Genomic DNA, 23,512 nt, shown 5'->3' with positions numbered 1-23,512 from the left:
ACACTGGAACGGCCATGTAAACACGGGTTCACATTTATTCTGGAATAGAACAAGAGAATATTTTTACATCTAAGGTTGAGTTCTATCATAGGTGAAATATAAAAAGGTTGAATTCCTCGTTTCAGTGGTTGAAATTGTTGTGTGCCTGTCCCCTGACGAGTGTGAAATTAAATAAAGAGGGAATTTGGAGCCACATAGAAATAGACGGGCATAATTGGGTGTATTACTCTGTGGTGTAATAAAAATAAAAAAGAGAGATAGTAAGAGGTGTGTAGTGGAGAATTATGGAGGAGTACAGAGAGGAATGTGTTGGGAGACTGGCGTACAGTCTACGCTGTCAAGGTAGGCGTGTTGCCTGCTTATCTGTTTAACAGTGATGAAAATGAAATTAAATAAATCTCTTAGTGTGTTAATACAGGAAGGAGCATCACAACAAAAGGTGAAACAAAAACACACACAAGCAGAGAAATATGAGAGAAAGGCTCCTTTTAAGGTGACGCCTAGTTTGAGAAAAAGTTAAAATTAACCTGCCTGCCTACAAATGCACACACACGCAATGAAAAAACAGCTTACACTCATGAACATGTGAAGATTTTCCAGCAAGGTTAAAGCAAAAAAAACATTTTAACATACTTCTGTTGTTAAATGATGAAGTTTATCCATTACTGACAAAGAAACTCTCTGGGTTGCAGGACAATAATTTAACTTCAAAAAAAAAAAAAAAAGACACTGGTCTGACCAACGAGTGAAGACACAACAAATTTAGTGGTTAAAAGATTCAAATTGTGACATGTTTTCTGTTGATTGATTAATAAAAGAATGAAAGAAAATTCCTTTTTTGGGCTTTTAAACATCATCTTAAGAATTTTAACATGTACCTCTGTTGTCCTGTCAGCTTGGTGGGTCATGAGTGGATTATATGGTGAGAAAAAACAAAAAAAGGGGGAGAGAAGGCTGACACAGGGCCTGGCCCCGTTGTTTCTCCCCTCTCTGAATAACACAGCCAACACAACATCATTTTCCTGTTCGTCTGTTTTTGTTTTGTTTTTTCTCTTTATGCTTAATTACAGGCTGCTTTGCCGCCCTGAAAGCCGAGGCTGACCTGGACTCCTGCTCTCCCCTCTACGTGACCCTGACCAAATGCTGCAACAGCTGGACCCACAACAACGACCTGAAAATGTCAACAGTGCTGCAGGAATGTGATCTCATGCAGCAGAGACGGAGAGCGTTAAATCCAAGGCCCATTTCACTACACGGGGGAAAATTCTCAGGCAGCTTCAGCTGACAGAGCTGTGACGAGACGCCCGCCAAGCCCGAATGAAAAGTAAGGCCGAGCAAAAGAATGCTGACCTTGATAACTCTGCATTAACACTGTGCAGGACAGTGATGGACCAACACGGATGATCGGGCAGCAAAAAGGGCGTGACCGAGACAGGAGGAGTAACTGAGGTCAGAAGGCACCTCGGAATGGACAAAAAAACACAGAAGAAGATGCAGGTTTCACCTGCGGTGAGCATGGACACTGGAGAAAGGACTGCCCCAATTGGGGTCAGAACCAGGACGGACAGAACTTTGAGCAGCAGCAGCAGAAATGGTCGCAAACAGACTGAAAAGGAGGAGGGCAGGACCCCAGGGCATGCTTCAGGCCGTGGTTTACCCAGAACACCAGAACAGGAAAGTGATGAACACAAACACACACACACACACACACACACACACACACACATGCTTGTGCAATGAAGAGTGATCCACACGCACACACACATACACGCTGATGCAATGAAGAATGCTTTGCTTATGCTGATATGCAAAATGCTGCACAAAAACATCCCAATGCATAATTTTTATGAGGAGCCATTGATTACTTAGAATGTGTTATATGTCACCTAGAGGGCATTTATGTAGAGTTAAGGAATAAGGTCTAAAACGGTTTGGTTATGAAAACAATGTCTGTGCGTGATGTCTGTTTATGGCTCAAGGCCTTGACTGAATTCTTTGCTGTGCTTCACACAGCCCTGATGAGGAACAGTGGCACAGAGTGAAGATGATGAATTAATAGTGTAAGTTTAGGTTGGAGTACGGCATTTTCTGTGATTGAGATTTAATTCAAGGAGGAACAAAAGGTGTTATGGCACCTGAGGTTCTCATTCCCACACAATATTGTCCCGGCAGGAAGCAAAATGTTCCTGTGAATTTCTGGTTGATTTTTTTGTTTGGCTTAGCGCTAGCTTGATTTTATCAGTGAGCTTTGGCTTGTGTTCTTTCTCGTAAGCGAGAGAGGGATAGTTTTATGCTTGGACATGTCTGCAACGGGCCCTAGTTTGTGTTGTTGTTATTAGTGTTTTGTTGGTTACGTCTTTTTTCGTTTTTGTTACAGTGCACTGAAGAAAAAACATCTGAGAGGTGTGATCCACCGGTGGTGATATTTTGTGAGTTCATGATTTAACAATCAGCTCTTTAAACCAGGCCTGAAAGATTGAGATTTAAAGCGCTATAAAATATTATTACTGTAAACAGTTGCAAAGTGTTTTTCTCCATGATTGTAATTGGCTTGAGAGAAATTCACTTATAGGGGACACTGATCACATGAGAAGTCCTGAGCCTAAAAGGATTGCAGCGAGTCAATCCGGTCCAAAAAAAAAAACAACAAGGAATTGTTTTCCTTTTAAAATGATGACGTCATCTTGCTGGTGATGGATGTTCGAATAGGTCGCGCGGGAGACTCCATTATCAGCAACATCTGGTATGAATGTGTGTGAATGAATGCATGTGACTGGACTGTGATGGACAGACTAAATGTTTTTACTGACTTGATACTGAGACAATGACTGTACCAACTTTAGGATTAGTAAATGCCAATAAACAATTCATAAACAATTCACCCACCCGGCAAGAGAAGGGTGGATGCTTTGTTTTGTTTTGTTTTGTTTTGTTTTTGCAGGAGCAGGACGATAAGAGAGACTGAAGAGGAGAATTTCTGATGCTTTTTGAGATATGATGTCACTAACCTTTTCTTTTAAGTTTCTAGCTCCGGTGAAGTGACACATGGGAGTGTGTCAAAAAGTGGGGAAGTGGAAGTTGAGTTTGAACATCAAACAATCGTGATATGAAAATTTCCATGAGTTTATTTTTGTGTTTAATAATTTAGCTATGGTAAAACTTAAGCTTAGAATGTGGTAGACTTAGAAATGGTTCATTAATTTTTGATTTCTTTTACACACACATAGATTATGATTAGAATAAGTCCTGAACATAATATTTTGAACCAAATTTGAATCATTAGAAGAACAATGGATAATAATATTAGATTATCAAGGCTAGGGAGAGAGGTGTTTTGGTTTTCTGTCTCTTGCAGAGAAAGGAGCAGACACCAGACGGGGACACGGAGATATGAGGACCCTTCACAGCAGAGACAGATGTAGGGACTGCCGAGACAGCAACTGAGGTCAAGTGTCATGGCGTTTGGGCTCCTTGAGAAGATGGATCCCATGAACACAGCAATAACCATGAAGGGGTTGGCGAAAACCTGGAACACCAGACCAACGAGGTTCGAGAGGCTCTTGGCAAAAAGGGGGACACGGCGGTGACCCCAAAACACACAGATCTTTGTTTGAAATCGGGGCAGAATAATCCCCAGAACTGTGCAACGACGAAAGGGTGGTCTAATCTATCTAAATGATACTGCTGTAGATCATATTATACCCTTTAACATAGAGTGTGTGATCAGTATGTAGTTTTAGTTTGCATTATACTTCTGACTTAGAAGAGTGTGAAAATCATTAGATCTTTCGGATTGACCTGTGTTACTCGACACTGTTGAATGTGTTACACTGTTTTCTTGACATGCTTTACTGTTGAATCATAATAAGAAGATTGTTCAGGAGACTTTGTGTCTAGGGCAGAAGAGATAAACCACATTCCATACTCCCACCTTACAGAGAGCAGAGAAACAAGGAGCCGAGGTCATAACTTAGGCGCCGTAAGAGAGAAAGAATGTGAATGTTTAGGCTTTTACGACTAGGTGGGGGCCACTAGGAGCTATAAGAGACTGTGAAATCCGTCACCATTTTGAGATTTGCTGTGACCCTCTTCATGCATGTCTCCCCATCATGATGGTTCTAATGCTCATAAATGTTGAATTGTATGGAAATAAATGATTGTTGATTGAGCATTTATACACTGAGTACTGTCCTTCCTTCAGCCCAAAGATTAAAAGAATTGGGAGATTTTCAACAGTAGGCCTACTTAGTTCTGAGGAATTGTCATGGGACCGGGGTCTTCGTGACCCAGGGCCTGTAAGAAGTTATGGACATGTGTGTTTTTGGTGCTGCTGTCTCCTGTTTCCATGTTTGTGTATCTAGGTGTGTGTGTGTGTTGTTGTGTCAGCCAGGAGCCTGGCCACACCTGCGGAGGAGAATTACTCACACCTGCAGCTGATCAAGCCTCGTCAGAGGAGCTACTTAGGAGTGTGGTGGAGCTCTCTCTGATGCTGGATCATTGCGTAACTTCACGTTAGTCTCTTGGCGAGTTAGTTAAGGTTAGTCTGCTGCATTGTGGCGTTGCTGACGGCTGCCTCTTTGTTATTCCCCAGGAGGAGTGTGGAGACGAGAGGGCAGCGAGCACGGGGTGCTCAGACACTGAGGAGCGGAGACAAAGAACACTAACACTGGCAAGAGGACATGTCAGAGTCGGGAACGCACTGGGGATTTATTGTTGTTTGGATTATTTTGCATCACTGTAAATAAACGCACTGACCTCATCAAAGAGTCCAGCATTTGGGTCGTCCTTCCCCTCATCATAGTCTGCCACGCAGGCCGTGACAGAAAAGCCCACTAAAAGAACGCCCACCAGACCAAAGCAATGGTTTTGACTTGATCAGCATTAACCCCGCCCCCTGACTTTGATGGGTGAAGCTGACAAATAAAATGTATTTATGAACAGCGGGGCAGGGCCAGGAGTAGCAACGTGAATTAAATAAATACATCATTAAATAATTAAATGTGTCAGTAAAATAATTAAAATAGAAAAAAACCAATAATTGATTAAATTGTATAGAATTGTATAGAATTGTATATAAACAAATAATGAAACATTTTAAATGAAATTAATGGATAATTCATTATTACTATATTGCTTTAATTCATTATGTACATTTTCAATGAATTATTGAAATAGTTAATTCATTAGTGATGTATTTATTTAATAATAAAATTATTGCTAATTTACTCAAAATAAATTTAAGACATCAATATTAAAGGTTAAATTATGATAATGATTACATGCAACTATAACTAATGACATAAAAATGAGGATTTCTTAAGCTAAAGCCAAAGTGCTGACTCATTTTTCATGTTACTCTCAAATGTTTTCCCTAATAACAATAACATAATTACACTTTAGCCACAAGAGGGCAGCAGCATTAATATAAGTCACGTATATAAAGGTACAGTGATTATATTACAGTGATTTTAACAAATACAAAACAGAAGTTGATGGCAGTGTGTTTTTCCATGACAGAATAATTACGCACACCCCACTTTGCAGTTATTTATTTGTAAAAAATGTTTGGAATCATGTATGATTTTCATTCCACTTCTCACGTGTTCACCACTTTGTGTTGGTCTTTCACGTGGAATTCCAATAAAAGTGATTCATGTTTGTGGCTGTAATGTGACAAAATGTGTGAAAGTTCAAGGGGGCCGAATACTTTTGCAAGCCACTGTGAAGTTCACTATCAGTAACATCATAGCACCACCCAGCTGTATAGAAACTCCATCATGCTAGCTAGTAGCAGTACGAGTTATTGTAACTGACAGTAAAAAGTCAGCACAAGGAAAATAAACTCCACCTAAACTTGGTTTATATCTGACCCAGATAGACTGCAGGTCATAACTTCTTACCTGAAGTTCAGTTCACCTGACACCCGGACAGGCGGCCGCCTCGGGTCTCTGCTCCTCCTGCCTCCCCTTTCCCTCATCCACCTGCTGCCTCAGTGGAAGCTCCGCCATAGCCACCACCAAACAACTGACTTATTTTTACACATCGACCAGCATCCAGCCAATCCGCCACCTTTCATTGTTTATACTGTTACAAAAAAATAATCATAAAAAAACATCATCAGCCCATAAAAACGAAAAATCACCATCAGTATGCCCGGTGGCCAGTCCAGCTATGGTCGTGCCATCAGTTAACCCTTCACGTGCCAGCTGTGACACGCGTGCCCAGGGTTGCCGACCCCTGCTCTAAAGCATCTGATTTGGATTCCTGAGATCAAATATATTTTCCTTTGGCTTTGTTTTCTTCCCATTTGTGGCTTTAATGTAGTGTTACATCCTGTTCTTTTGCTTCCATCTGTATACATGTCCAGATTCACTGTTATGTTTCTATTCTTACATTGCTGTGTGATCACTGTTCCCTCTGCTGACTGATGTGACCTTTTGTATCTCACACTGATACTTGTCATATTTGTATCTGTGCCTAAAAGATAAAAAGTTTTCCATGCTAAAACACAGCTCCACCTCCTGCAGTTCTCCCTCTGAACCACTAGATGAAGAAATATATGAAAAAGCAACAGAAGAGTGAAAACATTTCCTGTTTCTAGAAAGATCTTTCAGCTCACAGCTGCTCACAGACTGTATTTACAAGTGACAAACTGCAACTCTACAGTACATCTACAGTATATATCAAATATATTCTGTATTCAAATCTATTGAGTGATGTTTGAAAGTCTTTCCAGGTGAGTTTGATCCAGGAGGGTCTGAAGCCAGAGTCAGACAGAGACTGTGCAGAGACTGTAGAAGGACAGAGCAGCAGCAGAGCAGTCCAGATACACTGATGATCCTCTGTCAGATCCAGAGGGACACACAGGGATGATGCTGGACTCTACATTGTGTCTGACAGTGGAGCTGTTCTCAGAGCAGTTCACTCTGCAGCACTGACAGTCATCTGCACTTCTTCTCATTCCTCTGTCAGTCACTGCTGGATGAAGCTCTCCTCTCCACCTCCCAGTAACATGGCCCAGTCAGAGCGTCTCTACACACAAGCTGCTGCTGCTTCAACCTCTCTGGATCATCAGGACACAGCTCCTCCTCTCTCAGCACACACACCGTCCTGTTTACCATCATCAGTCCTTCCACCTGCAGAGAGAAGAAGGAAGAGCAGAGGAGATAAACGAGTGTTTCCAGAGACTCTTCATCAGCTGTCAGTCAGTGATGCAGCACATCCAGTATAAAGAGCAGCAGGGACTTCAGTGCTGGGACTGTACTAGGACTCATTGTTGCTTCACTTTTTCTAATCTTTGGATTTTTATTGAAGTTGATGAAAATGTTTTTCCCTCCTAGTTTGAGTTTGGACTTTCATTCATTAGAAGAACCTTGGTGTGTCCACTCTGAGCTCTGTAGGAACTAGAGATGGCACGATACCGATACCGATATCATAAATTTGGATATCTGCCGATACCGATATGAATCCGATATAGTGTGTTTTTTAATCAATAAAACGTTTTTTTAATATCTTGCTGCATTTTGTATAAGTTCATAAGCAAGTTTAAAAAACAAACAAACACTAAAGCTATTCTGTTATACCTGTATGTAAAAAAATATACTGCGCCCAAAATATTTCATAGTTCAGCAACACTGATCAATCTAATAAACTTAAACCTGCAACATCCTCCCTATTCTGGTATTTTAAAGAGTACTTAGCAGAAATATTAAGCAACCTAACTAATAGGGTTGCAAACTCCCAGCAAAAAAAAAAAAAAAGGGAACCACCCTCTACCTCATGATGCTTAATCGATGTAATCAAATTTAATTTGATGCTGGGGAAAAAATGCACAGAAATAAAAAAAATTTCAAGAATAATTAAATAGATTCAACATCTTTCTTCAACAGAATTACAGAACTCACAGATGGTACCTTCCCAAAGGAAAAAGTACTAGCTTACTAGGGTATATTAGACTTAACAGTTACTATATACAGTAATGGACTTCTATATATTTTACATCAGATTAAAACTTTGGGTGTAAGATTCAGATAATTATTTATTAAAAGCCAGACATTTTAAATGAGAATAAGAAAGAAAAGTATGTCTTTGTGCCCCCTTTTCACTGTTCATGCCCTATCGGCCCCCCTGGCTAAACTTTGCGGGATCCGCCCCTGCACAGTTACCAGCTGTCAGCTGTAGAAAAAGATCCTGGTGTAGAAAGTAATATTAAATAAATTCTAACAACAGCTTATCAAGCTTAAACGTTCTGCTGTTGTTCAGCCGCTGGTTTCCTCTTTCTGGTGCAAAGTGAGACAAAAACAAACAAGAGAGACAGACTCGCGACAGAAAAGCCGATCAGCTGATCATTAAGCAGTTTCACGATTGAAGTAGCAGCCGGAGAGCGAGAGGCAGTCGCTCCATTAATTGGTTGTTAAGCTTAACGTGGGAATGCTTTACAAACATTCAGAGATGAACTTAAACACTTGTTTTAATTCTCTATGGGATGACTTCCTCGGAGATGAAATGCTGGTGAGGCTACAAATACACACAACCGCTCTATCACGTCATGCATACTGCTGCGACGTGCTACGGTTATGAGCCGAGTTACGCCGTGTAGCAAGTTTTGTGATGTGCTTTATTGATATTTAATGGATCGGATTACATTTTTTATTACTCACCGATATCCAATCCAGTAATTTGGGTCAGTATCAGACCGATACCGATACGTAATATCGGATCGGTCCATCTCTAGTAGGAACCCCAACAACAAGCCCAACAATCCAGATGGACGGTTCCAGCTGTTAACTGGAGGAATTCCATCCAAACATCTGCTCTCACTAAATTCTTCCTCACCTACAGACTGTGTTCTTCACTGCTTTAAACTTGGAAACGAATGCAGTCATTGGTCTGCGTGCTGCTTTGTTCAGAGAGCTGATTGGCTGTTGACACTGTTTGATCAGAGCGTGTCAGTTGTTACTATGGTGACCATAAAGGTCAGAAACAGGAAGTGTTTGTGTCCAATCCTGAAGCCTGTCACCATTCTCCTCTCACAGCTTCACTGAGAAGCTGCAGCTTTACAGGAAACACTGGATCTTTGTTTCATACTGACTGTGTTTAGTACAATACTGCTGACAGACTCACTCCATCACTCTACTTACACCAGAGTTTTCAGTCTGTAGTCTGGACTCTGCTGAAGATCAGACAGCTGCTTCACATCTGGATCCTTCAGGTTGTTTCCGTACAGGTCCAGCTCTCTCAGATGGGAGGGGTTGGACTTCAGTGCTGCTGCCAGATAATCACAGCTGATCTCTGACAAACCACAGCTCATCAATCTGTATAAAGAATGAAAGATGTAAGTTTATTAGACAAAGTGTGAGCTTGAAATCATTCAGTGTTTCATCATCTGTTCAGAGCTGAAGAAGGTTCAGAATGTAGAAGTTTAGAAAATGGAAACTCCAAACAGCTGAAGCCAACAGGAAGCAGCTTCAAACAAACACAACAAGAGAAAAAACTCTGAACCCACTGGGACTTTTTAAAGGCTCATGTTCTCACTTAGATCATCGATTTCTACTTACATTTCTTTCTGGGAAAAATGGGGATTACTTTGAAAACAGGAAGTATTTTCCCCAATAAGCAGCCCTGGATTAGTAAATCACTCCAACATGTTCTCAGGCAGAAGAAGCTGTCTTGTTATGAGGGAGAGAAGAAAAAGATTGAGGCACAGAAACTTGCTGAAAGAGAGATAAAGCAGCTAAAATCAGGTGTAAAAGTAAAGCAGAGGATGAGCTGAATAAAGGACACTCAAGGCTGGCTTGGAAAGGAATGAAGTCCATGGTGGGGATGCAGGACAAGGAGCAAAGATGAATGTGATGCTGAATCAGCAGAAGACTTGGACTCATTTGATTCCAGCTTTGATATCATTGATTTCAATGAAGAGCTTTGTGATTGTAGCAAAGGGCTGGTAGCTCTGAGAGTCCCACTGATGAGGTGTTTGTGTGGAAATCTCTTAGTGGGACCAAAGAGAGAAAAAGCCCTGGTCCTGATGTTGTGGGAGGGAAATGATTGAAGTGTGCTGTGAGGAACTGACTGGGAGATTTTCACACATTTTCCAGTCCTCCTTGGAACAACAGGAAGTTCCCAGCATATGGAAACAAAGGTTAAGTGTCCTATGGCACTCAGCGATGATGGTGCTGTGGCCCCACCACCTCCACCTCTTTGTAAAGGAACTAACTGTAATCTGAAGCTTCAAATGGAACTAAGACTTCCTCCACTAGGTGGCAGTGTCTGATGAGAAAGTGTTAGTGGAGCTGGCCTGGAGTCAGAAAAAGGAAGATGCATGATTTGGGGTGAAATGGGGAAAAGTGGTTAGCACTAGTGCCTTAAAGCAAGAAGGTTGTAGGTTGAAGCTTGATGGCCTTTCTGTGAAGGTTGGATGTTCTCCCACAGTCCAATGAAATGCTGCTTAGGTTCATTGGTGCTTCTAAATTGGCTGTAGGTGTGGCTGTGAGAGAGTGCTTCTCTGTCTCTCTCTGTTGGCCCTGTGATGGACTGCTCACCTGTGCAGGTGGACCACGCCTCTTGCCCTATGACAGCTAGGGCACAGGCTGCAGCCCTGTGAGCCCAAGCTGAATAAACAGTTAGCAAAAATGATCCATAGATGGCGTGAAATCCCCCAGTTAGCAGTTTGGTAGATAGCTATGACATGCTAATCCCATCCAGCAGCTGTATTCTACCTGTAAGCTGATCCCTGCTGAGCCAAAGCACTTTTTCATATACAAATTACAACCTTTAATAGAAACCTATTGGTCAGCATCTTATTAGCCTGCTGTTAGCTTCATTCCACAGAAAACTGAGAGAAACTAACAGAGTTGATAAAGAATAAAGAGAAATGTGCTGATTTAAAGCCTTTGAAGTGCTTCAGATGATCTCTGTCCACTTCTGTCCACTCATTCATTCATGTAAGCTTTCTAATGCAGCTTTGATCTTCACAGTCTGCTTCATGAAACTCATTCTAACCCTGAATGTCAGAGTGTTCCGCCTTCTCTTTCCCATCATTCATGCTGGCAGTGGAGGAGATTTGGATGTTGGACTGTGTTTTGGATGATGTGTGTATGTTTGTGGTGGACTGCTGTCTGTAAAGCAAACGCACATTTTGCTTTGGATTTCAGTGTCAGACAGACTTTAAGTGGAATGAAGAGTTGGAGAGTTTCACAGTGAATTATCCAGTGGAGGATTTTTCTTGTGAGCCTAAACTGAAGGTTTGAAATGTGAACATTGTTCTGCTGCAGTCAATGGACTAAACCAGAGAAGAAGAAAACAGACTTTACCATGAAGATCCTCAGTGTGGATCAGTAGAATATCAGCCTGATGTCTGCAGTTTAGTGTCAGCACAACTTTCACATCATATTCATCTCAGCACAACTAAAACATGCTGACTGACCTCAGAGTTTCAAGTCCACATCCTGGACTCTCCAGGAAACCACACAGATGCTTCACTCCTGAATCCTGCAGCTTGTTGTTGTAGCTCAGGTCCAGCTGTCTCAGATGGGAGGGGTTGGACTTCAGTGCTGCTGCCAGATAATCACAGCTGATCTCTGACAAACCACAGTCCATCAATCTGTATAATGAATGAAAGATGTAAGTTTATTAGACAAAGTGTGAGCTTGAAATCATTCAGTGTTTCATCATCTGTTCAGAGCTGAAGAAGGTTCAGAATGTAGAAGTTTAGAAAATGGAAACTCCAAACAGCTGAAGCCAACAGGAAGCAGCTTCAAACAAACACAACAAGAGAAAAAACTCTGAATGTTTCACATTAAAGTCGTACATTTCTGATAAAAACAGGACAAAGACTTGAAAAAGTCATGTTTTTCCTTCCAGGAACCACAAGGCTTCACTTTTAAAAGTGAAGTGTGAAAGAAATGGACATATTTGAAGTCCAACATCTTTTTCCAGTCACATTATTAACCCTTTACAGCCGATCGGAGCGGGCACGCTCTGTTTTGCGTAACTATTTTTAAATCCCGGTAGCTCTGCAACCACGTAAGCTAGCGCAATAATTTTTTTTACATATGAAACTGGAGGAGTTGTACTTACATCTTATGCCATCAGCTTGTCCTAGGTCACAGTTTCCTTCCACATATAGCTTTGCAAAAACTGCATAAAAATCACTTGCAGCAACAAAAACATGATATTCCAGAAACACGCTTCGCCGATCCGATTAGCTGTTTGTAACACTTCCTACGTCCATCAGCGCGAACTATCACATGACCGCATGACCTGCCCGAAACCGGAATTGACGTCATTTTGCGGAAATGTAGTTTTTTTTACCATCGTGGCCTCATGAGCTTATACTTGTGTTTTTAAAAGTTATGTTTGACTTCATGACTTTCTGTGTTGTTTCTGGGATGCTTAGGACTCATATTGCACTGCTGGAAATAGTTTATTTTGATGCATATGCTGTTATTTTGCAAATTTGCACTATAATATTTATTTTCGTTTTTCCTGCAGTATATAAAAATTGGTGTATTTCAAAAATAAAACTATGAAGACACTTAAAATAAATTTCCTGTGGTGGGAAACTAGTTTGTGCAACTTTTTTGTATTTACAGTTTTGAGGGATAAGCCTCTTAAATTTCTCTAACTACAAATATATGTTAAAAAAACAAAAACGATTTTCAATTTTTTTGTAGTTTATTGCACTTTTTTGCAATTTATGTAATTACTATGCACCTAATGCAGACATATTATTAAAGTTTGGGCTATAATGGTTGTATTGATGTATAGTATCGAGGAAAACATCTTATTTTACTGTCACTGTATATCATTCATAAAGCACTGTCATTATTTCATCGTTACTTCATTAGTCTGTATTACTTATCTTCAGTTTATCATGTATCATTTATCGTTTATTTCAGAGCACGTAGGATAAAAACCCATTCTAGATGTAATACTCTATCATGTGGTGAAAAAAGCACCAGCAGAAGCTGTACCTCCAGGCAGCCCAGGTCATATAAGGACATTCAACTTTCTTTGGCTTAAACCCACAATTACACAGAGTACACACATTTAAGTCTACACTACACGCACCTACATAGTCATGTAGGACACGCACACACTTATGGAGAACTGTGAGGGCGTCTCAGGACATGCTCTCTGTTTGACATACACACACAATAGACACGAATAGATATACACACCACACACTGGTTTTCTCTGAGTGCTGGACTGAGTGGAAACATCTGGAGGCCTTATAAGGAGAACTTGTGGAGTGAAGGGAACTTCCTGAGTTCTGAGAACTAACTGATACTTATCATGTGTCTTGACGTCATCATTGCAATAAAAGCCTTGTGATAGGGTTGTTCGGGGGAGATCAGCTCTTAAAGGCTTGTGATGCTCATCTTCCCCATATGTACATATGTATAATAAAAATCACTATTTTGACATCTACTGAAGACCATGCAGTCGTTTGTCTCCTCCTCAAAAACTCGAACCTTGACAATAGCAACTTGAAATGCTCCCAAAAATGGCTCCACAGCATGTAAAAATATAATATAAGCTCAGGCGGACTTAGTTCTATGGTAGGTCTTAAAGGGTTAAAGCAGACAAACTACAAGCTCATTTTCATTCCAACAAGTCATCTTCTGACCTGGACTAACAACACTGGTCTCTATGTGCAGCTGGCTGTGAGACCAGTGCTCAGGGAGCGTCTACAAAGTGCAACACTGAAAGAACATCACACACTCATTTGCTTCCAGCACTTTCACACAAACATCTACTGTCATTATTGTCACCAAACTCTGTGGGTGGATCCTTTATTGCAAATTCAAATGGGATAAAATGGTCAGACAAAAGAGGGTTATGAGGAAATATGATGAAATGTTGTGTATTAGCAGCAAGTTATTGAATCATTTTCCTCAGAAACCAAACAAAATGATTGACAAAGATGTTTTTACAAACTCAGTGTTGGACTTGGATCAGCAGGATAAGCTGATGTTTAAAGGCATTTGAGTCTCGCTGTATGAGAGTCCAGTTATTACTCAATATTTATGGATGATGTTCTTTCAGTGTTGCACTTTGTAGACGCTCCCTGAGCCTCACAGCCAGCTGCACATGGACCAGCTGACATTACCCAGCATTAGAGGCGGCTGTAAAAAAAAGGATTTTCCTATTTAAATGGTTTTAATTTGAATAAAATGATGTTGATTCATTCAATCCTGAATCGATTTTTAATATAAATGTATTTTGCCAGAATCTCAGGTTAAAGCTCCCAAAAGTATTTCAACAACAAGCAAACAGATAAAACAGTAAATGAGAGCAGCTAAACACACAAAGATGGAAACACAGAGCGTGGATCGTTCACTCGACGGCACGTACACGGACACGCCGTCGGGGCTGAAAGTGGACAGCTCACAGATCCTGAAGCTGCAGGTTTCATCTGTCTCCAACCAAAACTGAGTGAACCAGCAGCAGAAGAAGATCCAAACTACACTTTACGTTTGATGAACATTGTCATGAATTCTCTCTGACTTTGACGTTTACTTCCTGCACAGCTCTCTCTCTCTCAGTGTACTTCAAGAACAGTTTACCTTCAAAAATCTGTTTCCTGCATTATTCACTGCTTATTACGCACCAGTCTGCTGTTGTGTTCACTGCTGTCGGCCTCCGAAAACAAAGCCTCATTTCTGCTGTTCAATACTGAAGAAATTTAAACCTTTTAAAATGATGACAGATTACAAACTCTCAGCTGTGTCTGTAATCAAACCTCTGTAACTTTGCTTCACTTCAGCAGCATCAGCTCATGTTCACATGTTGATTCATGGTTTGCTTCAGTTTTTGATGGACTGCAGAATATTTTGAAGGTTATCTGCTATAAAAAGCCAGAACAGGAAAATCTGCTTCATGTGTTTCTGTTTGATCCTCAGTGACTTTGACACAAAGGCCTCTGCTGTGATGATCACACCTCTGATCAAGTCTCACAGTGTCAGCTTTGTTTTTATACATATGGATATGTGCTGATAAATGATCAGAATTATAATATTTCCCACTGTCTGCTGTGTGCCGTGACCTTTGACCTGCTAAAGACAGTCAGCTGTGGATTATTCATTGTTGTGTCTGATACTTAGAACTGTGAGGAAGAACACTACACAGTTAATCAGGGTCCCCTCTCTCTGAATCAGGGAAGGTGGGCAGGCCGCGTGTGGGCCGCGGGCCATACGTTGAGTCTCACTGTTTGAAATGTGAACATTGTTCTGCTGCAGTCAATGGACTAAACCAGAGAAGAAGAAAACAGACTTTACCATGAAGATCCTCAGTGTGGATCAGTATAATATCAGCCTGATGTCTGCAGTTTAGTGTCAGCACAACTTTCACATCATATTCATCTCAGCACAACTAAAACATGCTGACTGACCCCAGAGTTTCAAGTCCACATCCTGGACTCTCCAGGAAACCACACAGATGCTTCACTCCTGAATCCTGCAGCTTGTCGTTGTTACTCAGGGCCAGCTGTCTCAGATGGGAGGGGTTGGACTTCAGTGCTGCTGCCAGATAATCACAGCTGATCTCTGACAAACCACAGAGACTCAATCTGTATAAAGAATGAAAGATGTAAGTCTATTAGACAAAGTGTGAGCTTGAAATCATTCAGTGTTTCATCATCTGTTCAGAGCTGAAGAAGGTTCAGAATGTAGAAGTTTAGAAAATGGAAACTCCAAACAGCTGAAGCCAACAGGAAGCAGCTTCAAACAAACACAACAAGAGAAAAAACTCTGAATGTTTCACATTAAAGTCGTACATTTCTGATAAAAACAGGACAAAGACTTGAAAAAGTCGTGTTTTTCCTTCCAGGAACCACAAGGCTTCACTTTTAAAAGTGAAGTGTGAAAGAAATGGACATATTTGAAGTCCAACACCTTTTTCCAGTCACATTATTAAAGCAGACAAACTACAAGCTCATTTTCATTCCAACAAGTCATCTTCTGACCTGGACTAACAACACTGGTCTCTATGTGCAGCTGGCTGTGAGACCAGTGCTCAGGGACCGTCTACAAAGTGCAACACTGAAAGAACATCACACACTCATTTGCTTCCATCATCCAACCTGAAGAGGAAACAGAGACGGCTCCCCTTCAAAGTAAAGGCTGCTCCTTTTGGACACAGTATCAAAGAAAGTCTACAGTATAACATAGAAAAGACAGAACAAAGTTTTGGTTGTTTTAAATTGTGCAGAAATGAAACTACACTAAGCTCAATTATGTGACAGACATTTCATCCCATGTCAGTTTGGCCTCATCCTGGGCCGGATTATCCAGCACACACTCTGACCACAGGCCCAGGGGCCACGCACAGCTGGGCTCCATCCAAGAGACAGGAAACAAACCAACACAATAATAAAAAGCACCATGTGATCTTCTTACATCTTCAAGACAAACATAGTAAAAACATGAGCATATTTGTTTCCTGATAAAATGATGTGACAGGTAGAACAGAGTAAAGTGGTGGTGTTACAGCCTTTCTCCCCTCTGCTGCCGAGGCTGTTAGTCTCTCCCAAACTCAGCTACAGGACTTCCAAATGAATGAAAGCAGCAGAAGTGGCTTTACAAATGAAAGAGGAAGAGGAGAAGAAGAGGAGAGGGAGGCCACCCTGACCATCACTCCAGCTGAAAACATCACACTTCCATTAAAGTTGGTGAGAAAATGTTGAGCAGGATGAGCTGCTGGCTAATCTGGAGGCTGTAGCAGCAGCTCACAGTCACAGTGGATTTCCACTCATGAAAAAGCTCTGGCTGCTTCATTTCTCATCTCATATCAGAGACTTTAAAGCTTCACTGAAGCTGTACTGTGATGCTTCCATATTCCAGTGAGGCCTCCATAATGATTTCAGCTGTTCTGTACACACACTGTGTGCCCTGTATGGCTCAAAGTCTCTGCAGCCTGTTTTTATCTGCTATCATCAGATCTTCATCATCCTCATTCACATCCCTCACACACTCTACAGCCTCATCAGCACTGACTTCATCTTCACTGACTGATGGAGCACAACATGAACCTGTGGAGGCTGAAACACTGTCCTGTCAAACATCTCCCCGTCACCACTCCACTTCTGTCAGCCTTTAAATGAACCCTGCTCAAGTCTGTCACTTCTGTTTGGAGCCAAAAGGAAAAACTGTTGTTCAGTCGTTTGGAAAGACAACATTTCTGAAAGCACTCAAACTTCTTCACATTTGTCTTCAGACACATCCTGAACATTTAGGAACTAAAGAAAGTTTCAAACATCAATGACCTGAAATATAGAAAAACAACAACAGCTGCAGTCAGTGAACTCACCTCAGAGTCTCCAGTCGACAGTTTGGACTCTCCAGTCCAGCACACAGAAGCTTCACACCTGAATCCTGGAGGCCATCATTTCCACTCATGTCCAGCTCTGTCAGATGGGAGGGGTTGGACTTCAGAGCTGAGGCCACAACTTCACAGTGAGACTCTGAGAGTCGACACAGAGTCAGTCTGTGATGATAGAAAATTTAAAATGTGTTATTATAAAAGCAGAAAATCTGCATTATAAACACAGACTGAATGTATATGAAGACAAAACAGAGTGAGGTCATAATGTGATGAATCTGCTCTTCACATCTGTGCTTCAGCTCCTCTTACTGTGTTTGACATGACACAACGATTGAGTCTCTCTCAGACCTGCAGACTTTTAATGAGAATCTTTGTTTGGCTTTAATCTGCAGATGAAGGAGGAAGATGGTGTCACATTTAGGCTTCCATAATGTCCACAGTCTGTCACTGAGATCTGATCCAGAGTCAGAGTGAAGACACACATTTGGACTGTTTCCTGTTTTGACTCCAGATCATTTTGAATGAGTTCAGCTCAGTGAAGAGTTCCAGCTGGAAAGATGATCTCTGTTTGCTACCTGCTGTCAGGTACGACTGTTCACGTCCACACGCAGGAAAAACCTGCTGACTGTTACCAAACGGAGCAGAAATCTCATCACTGGACAATAACGATGAATGAACTCAGAGCTGCTGATATCAGATCTGATTTCAGGGGAACTAAACACAGAAATGATTGGCTCATTTGAGCTTTCTGAGCCATTATCTGCTGGTGTGTCGGTAGTTGGCAGAAAATGATTTGTATTCCTGTTCAGGGCTTCAGTGTTTATGAGTCCAGATCCAGGTGACAGCAAGTCAAAATGATGTTACCTGTCTGTGTCCAGCAGCAGCCTGTATTCACTTTGAATATTGTTATAACCTGACATGGATCAGTTTGTCTTTGATTGGTTTGTAAAGGTCACTGTTTCCATTGGACCTGAGTGACGTACAAAGACAGAGAGGGAGAGAAAGGAGAGAGAGGATGGAGACAGCAAAGAGAGAGCAAACACAAACAGGTGAGAGTGGACAGGTGACCAAGGTCAGCAACCAATCAGAGAGCTTCTGTTTGACCCACAGTCACTGATGATGACTGCACATAACCAAGCAGTGTGTTACTCTGATATCAAATATGGATCCTGCTCTTATAATAATGATCATCAGATGATATTATTGTGTTGTTTTGTAGCTGAATACGATGTTTGTGTGATTATCAGTGAAAGAAGCAGTGAGGAGGATGGAGAGAGAGAGAGGACAGAGGGTGAAGTTAGAAACACTAAAAGGATTTTTCATGGATTTCATGGATGATTTGAGTGATTTCCAGCAGGACACTTAAACATGTCAGTGGACGTCCTAAAGAACATATTCACTGATATGAAACGTGTCATTGAACAGGATTAATATCAGTGGAAACATGGTGGAAACAGCTGTGACTGCATGGATGTGACACACTTCAAATTTGTTCTCCACTCTTGGATTTGGGATCCATGGACCTGCTGCTGAGTCTGTACAATAAAGGAATGGTGTGGAAGGTTGCAGCGTACGGACACAAACACTTTGTGGTTACAATCTGATTTTATTTTCAACATTAAACTACTAACCTACACTGATCAATGATGTTAGTGATCACATCTGGACTCACCGAGCCTTTCTGCAGTTCCTCACAGCTGGAATCAGTCTCAGTCGTCCCCGCTCTGATGTGTTGTACTTCAGCAGGTCCAACTCATCCAGAACCTCCTCTGACATCTGCAGCATGAAGGCCAGAGCTGAGCACTGTATGTCAGAGAGTTCCTTCTCTGATCTGTTCTCTGACTTCAGGAACTCTTGGATCTCCTGATGTACTGAGAGGTCGTTCATCTCCATCAGACAGTGGAAGATGTTGATGCTTCTGTCAGGAGAGATTTCATCACTGTTCATCTCCTTCAGGTTGTTGATGACTCTCTGGATGGTTCCTGGACTGATCTCTGTCTGACCCAGCAGACCTACTAAGAGTCTCTGGTTGGACTCCAGGCAGAGGCCATGAAGGAAGCGAACAAACAGGTCCAGGTGGCCATTTTTACTCTGGAGGGATTTCTCCATGGCTCTCCTCAGAAATACATCAAGTGATTGGAGATCTTTGTTATCAAAAAGACTGGAAATCATCTTGATTAAAGTTTCTGATTTTAAAAACATCTTCAGCACCTCTGTCTTCCTGTTGGTGTGACAGTGGAACATGTAGACTGCAGCCAGAAACTCCTGAATGCTCAGATGAACAAAGCAGTAGACTGGTTTCTGGAAGATCACACACTCTCTTTTGAAGATCTCTGTACAAACTCCTGAGTACACCGAGGCCTCTGTCACATCCAGACCACACTGCTCCAGGTCTTCTTGGTAGAACATGATGCTTCCTTTCTCCAGATGTTCAAACGCCAGCCTCCCCAGCTTCAGAAGAACTTTCCTATCAGCCTCCGTCAGCTCCTGTGGACTCGTCTCACGTCCCTCATGGTACTTGTTCTTCTTCCTCTTTGTCTGAAACAGCAGGAAGTGTGAGTACATGTCAGTCAGGGTCTTGGGCAGCTCTCCTCTCTGCTCTGTAGTCAACATGTGCTCCAGAACTGTAGCAGTGATCCAGCAGAAGACTGGGATACTACACATGATGTGGAGGCTCCTGGATGTCTTCATGTGGGAGATGATTCTGCTGGACAGCTCTTCATCACTGAATCTCCTCCTGAAGTACTCCTCCTTCTGGGCGTCAGTGAAGCCTCGTACTTCTGTTAGCCTGTCAACACATGTAGAAGGGATCTGATTGGCTGCTGCGGGTCGGGAAGTTATCCAGACGAGAGCCGAGGGAAGCAGATTCCCCTGGATGAGGTTTGTCAGCAGCTGGCTGACTGATGACTTCTGTGTGACATCAGACAGCAGCTTCCTGTTGGTGAAATCCAATAAAAGTCTGCTTTCATCCAGGCCGTCAAAGATGAACAAAAGCTGAGAGACAGCCAGCTTCTCTGCTGTGACCTTCTGTAATGTTGGATGGAAAACATGGAGCAGCTCCAGAAGACTGTACTGCTCATCTCTGATCAGGTTCAGCTCCCTGAATGAAAGCAGAACCACCACACTGACATGTTGGTTCTCCAAGCCCTCTGCCCAGTCCAGAGTGAACTTCTGCACTGAGAAGGTTTTTCCAACACCAGCCACGCCGTTGGTCAGAACCACTCTGATGGGTCTCTGTTGGTCAGGTAAGGCTTTAAAGATGTCCTGGCACCTGATTGGAGCGTCATGGAGGGCGTCCATCTTGGAAGCTGTCTCCAGCTGCCTCACCTCATGTTGGGTATGAACCTCTTCACTCTGTCCCTCTGTGATGTAGAGCTCAGTGTAGATCCTGTTGAGGAGGGTTCCACTTCCTGTTTCATCACTTCCTTCAGTCACACGTTCACATCTCCTCCTCAGACTGATCTTATGTTCATCTAAAACCTCCTGCAGACCAACATCTGCTGAAAGAAAGAAAAACAATGAGACTAAAGAGAAAGAAAACTCTTCAATGTCTGAACAACACAAGAAGTCCAGTTTTCAGAAATGAGTCCATCAGCAGACAGATGTTCAGTCTTACTTTGTACACAGCTGCTCTGACTGGCTGTCTGCAGTCCAGCTCTGCTTCTGGATCTTTCTCCACACTGGGGACAGGAGGAGTCTCCTGATGAAGCAGACTGGTCCCAGTATGAGGAGATGCAGTGTCTGCAGAACCAGTGTCCACAGCTGGTAGAGACTGGATCCTTCAGGACGTCCTGGCACAAAGCACAGCAGGACAGCTGCTCCTCCTCACAAACACCACTCCTCTTCCTCTTCCTCCCTCTGTGAACACATTTCTTTATCACTAAAATCAGTGACTGTTAGTGACAGATTTGATGACACTGTGCAGAAGCTCTGACGGTGACACAGAAAAGTCAAAGTGGAGATACTTCTGTCCACCTTTGATTAGACTCATTATAAAAAGGAAAACAAAGGTTGAACACAGTCATGTTTCCAGTTCACTGACTTACCTTTATTCCATGGACACTCACTCTAACCTCAAGCACAGCTACAACCCAACATTGTTGAGGCCTCATCTCCTCCTTTCCTGACTGTAGAGGTTAAATATGCAACAACCAACAAATAAAAGAATTTGGTTCATTTCAAAGAAATTCACACGGTGACCAAGTAAAGTAACCGTAGTAAAGGAGACAACATCCCGTTGATGGTGGGATTTTTTGAAAGATTTGCTTTAGTCACGTCACCAAATGCAGTTGAACCACCCGTGGATCCATGTTTGACCATTCTACCACTCTGAGCTCTGCTTTTGAATCATTTTATTATTATCATCATTCATTTATTCATTCTTTGGAGGGGGGCTATTTCCTAATGCCGCCCTAATAAGCTGATGTTCAAGGGGAAATATAACAGAAACTCTTTCAGTGTTATTCATTAATAAATTAACAGATAAACTGTGAAGAAGAAAAAAACTGAGATTTAAAGGAGAGAGTGAGAAACTTGATCATCCATCCTCATAATACATGTTTATCAGTATCTGCTGTGACCATACTGCATTAATAACTACAAGTCTACATTTCTGTGACTGTTGATCAATCACAGCAGGAATCTGAGTTCATCTCTGCACACAGAGCAGCTTCAGCTCTGGGATAAACTGCTCGCTTCACGTCCTTCTCAGCTCACAGACACTCATCCTGATATTTTCCTTTAACATTTGATGGTATAATTCATCTGAGTTTACACTTTATCTGCATGGATACAGAAAAACAGACCCAAACACCAGAAACCATCAGTTTCACCATGTAGAATATATTGTTGTTTCCTTGCTTTTAATTCAGAAAAAAACTCTGATTTTGATTTTCTCTGTTCTCTTTGCCACAGCCCATCCCAGCAGCAGCTGAAGCAGCTGACTGTCACAACACTGAATAACACTTTAGGAGGAACGTCTTGATAAATTTTCAATCATCCAGGAAAGTAAATCTCCAAAAGTTGATTCTCTTCATCTGGACGTACATAAATGTGTCCCAGCTGGACTTTTGTCAAAGCTGGAAAGGTACCTAAAGAAAGCTCCAGCCGATCCAGGAGAGAAGGACAACCGCTGCCTAAGAGAAAACCTGTAGCTATCCTATATGTGTCACGAGTATCGGAGCAGTTGAGATGCATTTTTTCTAAACACTTGGTCTCTGTGGCTTTTAAACCCCAAAACACGCTGCGCCAAAAACTGGTCCACCCCAAGGATCGGGTCCCCCGACACAAACAGAGTAACATAGTGTACGCTGTTAAGTGCAGGAGGAATGGCAGGATTTATACATCGGGGAAACCAAACAACCTCTGGCTACAACACAGAAGAGTTGGACTCTGGAGTCTATTTACACCTACAGGCCAGTGGACACTCTTTCAAGGATGAGGATGTAACATCCTGGACAGGGAGGAATGCTGGTTTGAAGGCGGAGTCAAGGAGGCCTTTTACGTGAAAAGGGAAAGACCATCTCTGAATTGAGGAGGGGGCCTAAGGGTACAACTGTCACCATCTTACATGCTGTGATTGCAGCCATTCCCCAACTCTCTGTGAATGGGACTCATGACCATTGATCAGTGGTTGTTGATCAATGGTCATGAGAATTTTCATAATAAAGATTAAGGAACTGACCTCCCAGCCCATTGTTCCTTCAGTGGGCTGGTTTCAGTCATTACAAAAATGTCCTGTTTATAAGATTGGAAACCTGCAGTCGGCTGAGAAAGAAGAAGCCACCTGGATGATGACGAAACGTTTCTCCCACAAAACGCTAAGAACAGATGAACAGAAACAACTTTTGGAGAAAGTTGAATCAGTATTTCAGCTTTAAGAGGGTATTTTAACACAAACATCAGTCCTTCTACTTAAGTATGTTTGACACTTTGTTTGCGTCTAAATTAACTTTACTGTTAACGAGTTTTCATGTTTCTGTAATCCACCAGTGTGCTCATGCTTTTTTAATTGAAAACATATTTTTAATGATCAAATATAATCATGTTTGTTATTTGTGGATTTTAAATGTCCTTGACACAGACAGATGATAATCATTATCCTGCACTGTGGTCTCAGGTTTGGTCGAGCTAGCACAAAGAATGGCTATGTTGAACTTCCTCCTGGGATCTACACTAAGAAGTGAGTCCA

The 23,512-nt window shown here is 41.9% G+C and overlaps 2 protein-coding genes across 2 annotated transcripts in view; both read right to left on the bottom strand.

Moving 5' to 3' along the window:
• Positions 1-23,512, bottom strand: part of LOC145425170 (ribonuclease inhibitor-like) — a 291,209-nt gene that overhangs the window by 14,775 nt on the left and 252,922 nt on the right. The window contains exon 2 of the mRNA XM_080298163.1: positions 11,423-11,599. Within this exon, the coding sequence (XP_080154289.1) occupies positions 11,423-11,595 (173 nt within the window). The 5' untranslated portion in view covers positions 11,596-11,599. The remainder of the gene's footprint in view (positions 1-11,422; positions 11,600-23,512) is intronic.
• The window catches only part of LOC145425144 (NACHT, LRR and PYD domains-containing protein 12-like), a 596,587-nt gene that overhangs the window by 344,979 nt on the left and 228,096 nt on the right, over positions 1-23,512 (bottom strand). The window contains exon 10 of the mRNA XM_080298036.1: positions 15,392-15,568. Coding sequence (XP_080154162.1) covers positions 15,392-15,568 — 177 coding nt within the window. The remainder of the gene's footprint in view (positions 1-15,391; positions 15,569-23,512) is intronic.

This window comes from Astatotilapia calliptera, chromosome 3, assembly GCF_964374335.1.
Source record: "Astatotilapia calliptera chromosome 3, fAstCal68.1, whole genome shotgun sequence".
Lineage (NCBI taxonomy): Eukaryota > Metazoa > Chordata > Actinopteri > Cichliformes > Cichlidae > Astatotilapia > Astatotilapia calliptera.
Note: the sequence above shows the minus strand (reverse complement) of the source record. Positions and strands in the feature narration are given on the sequence as shown.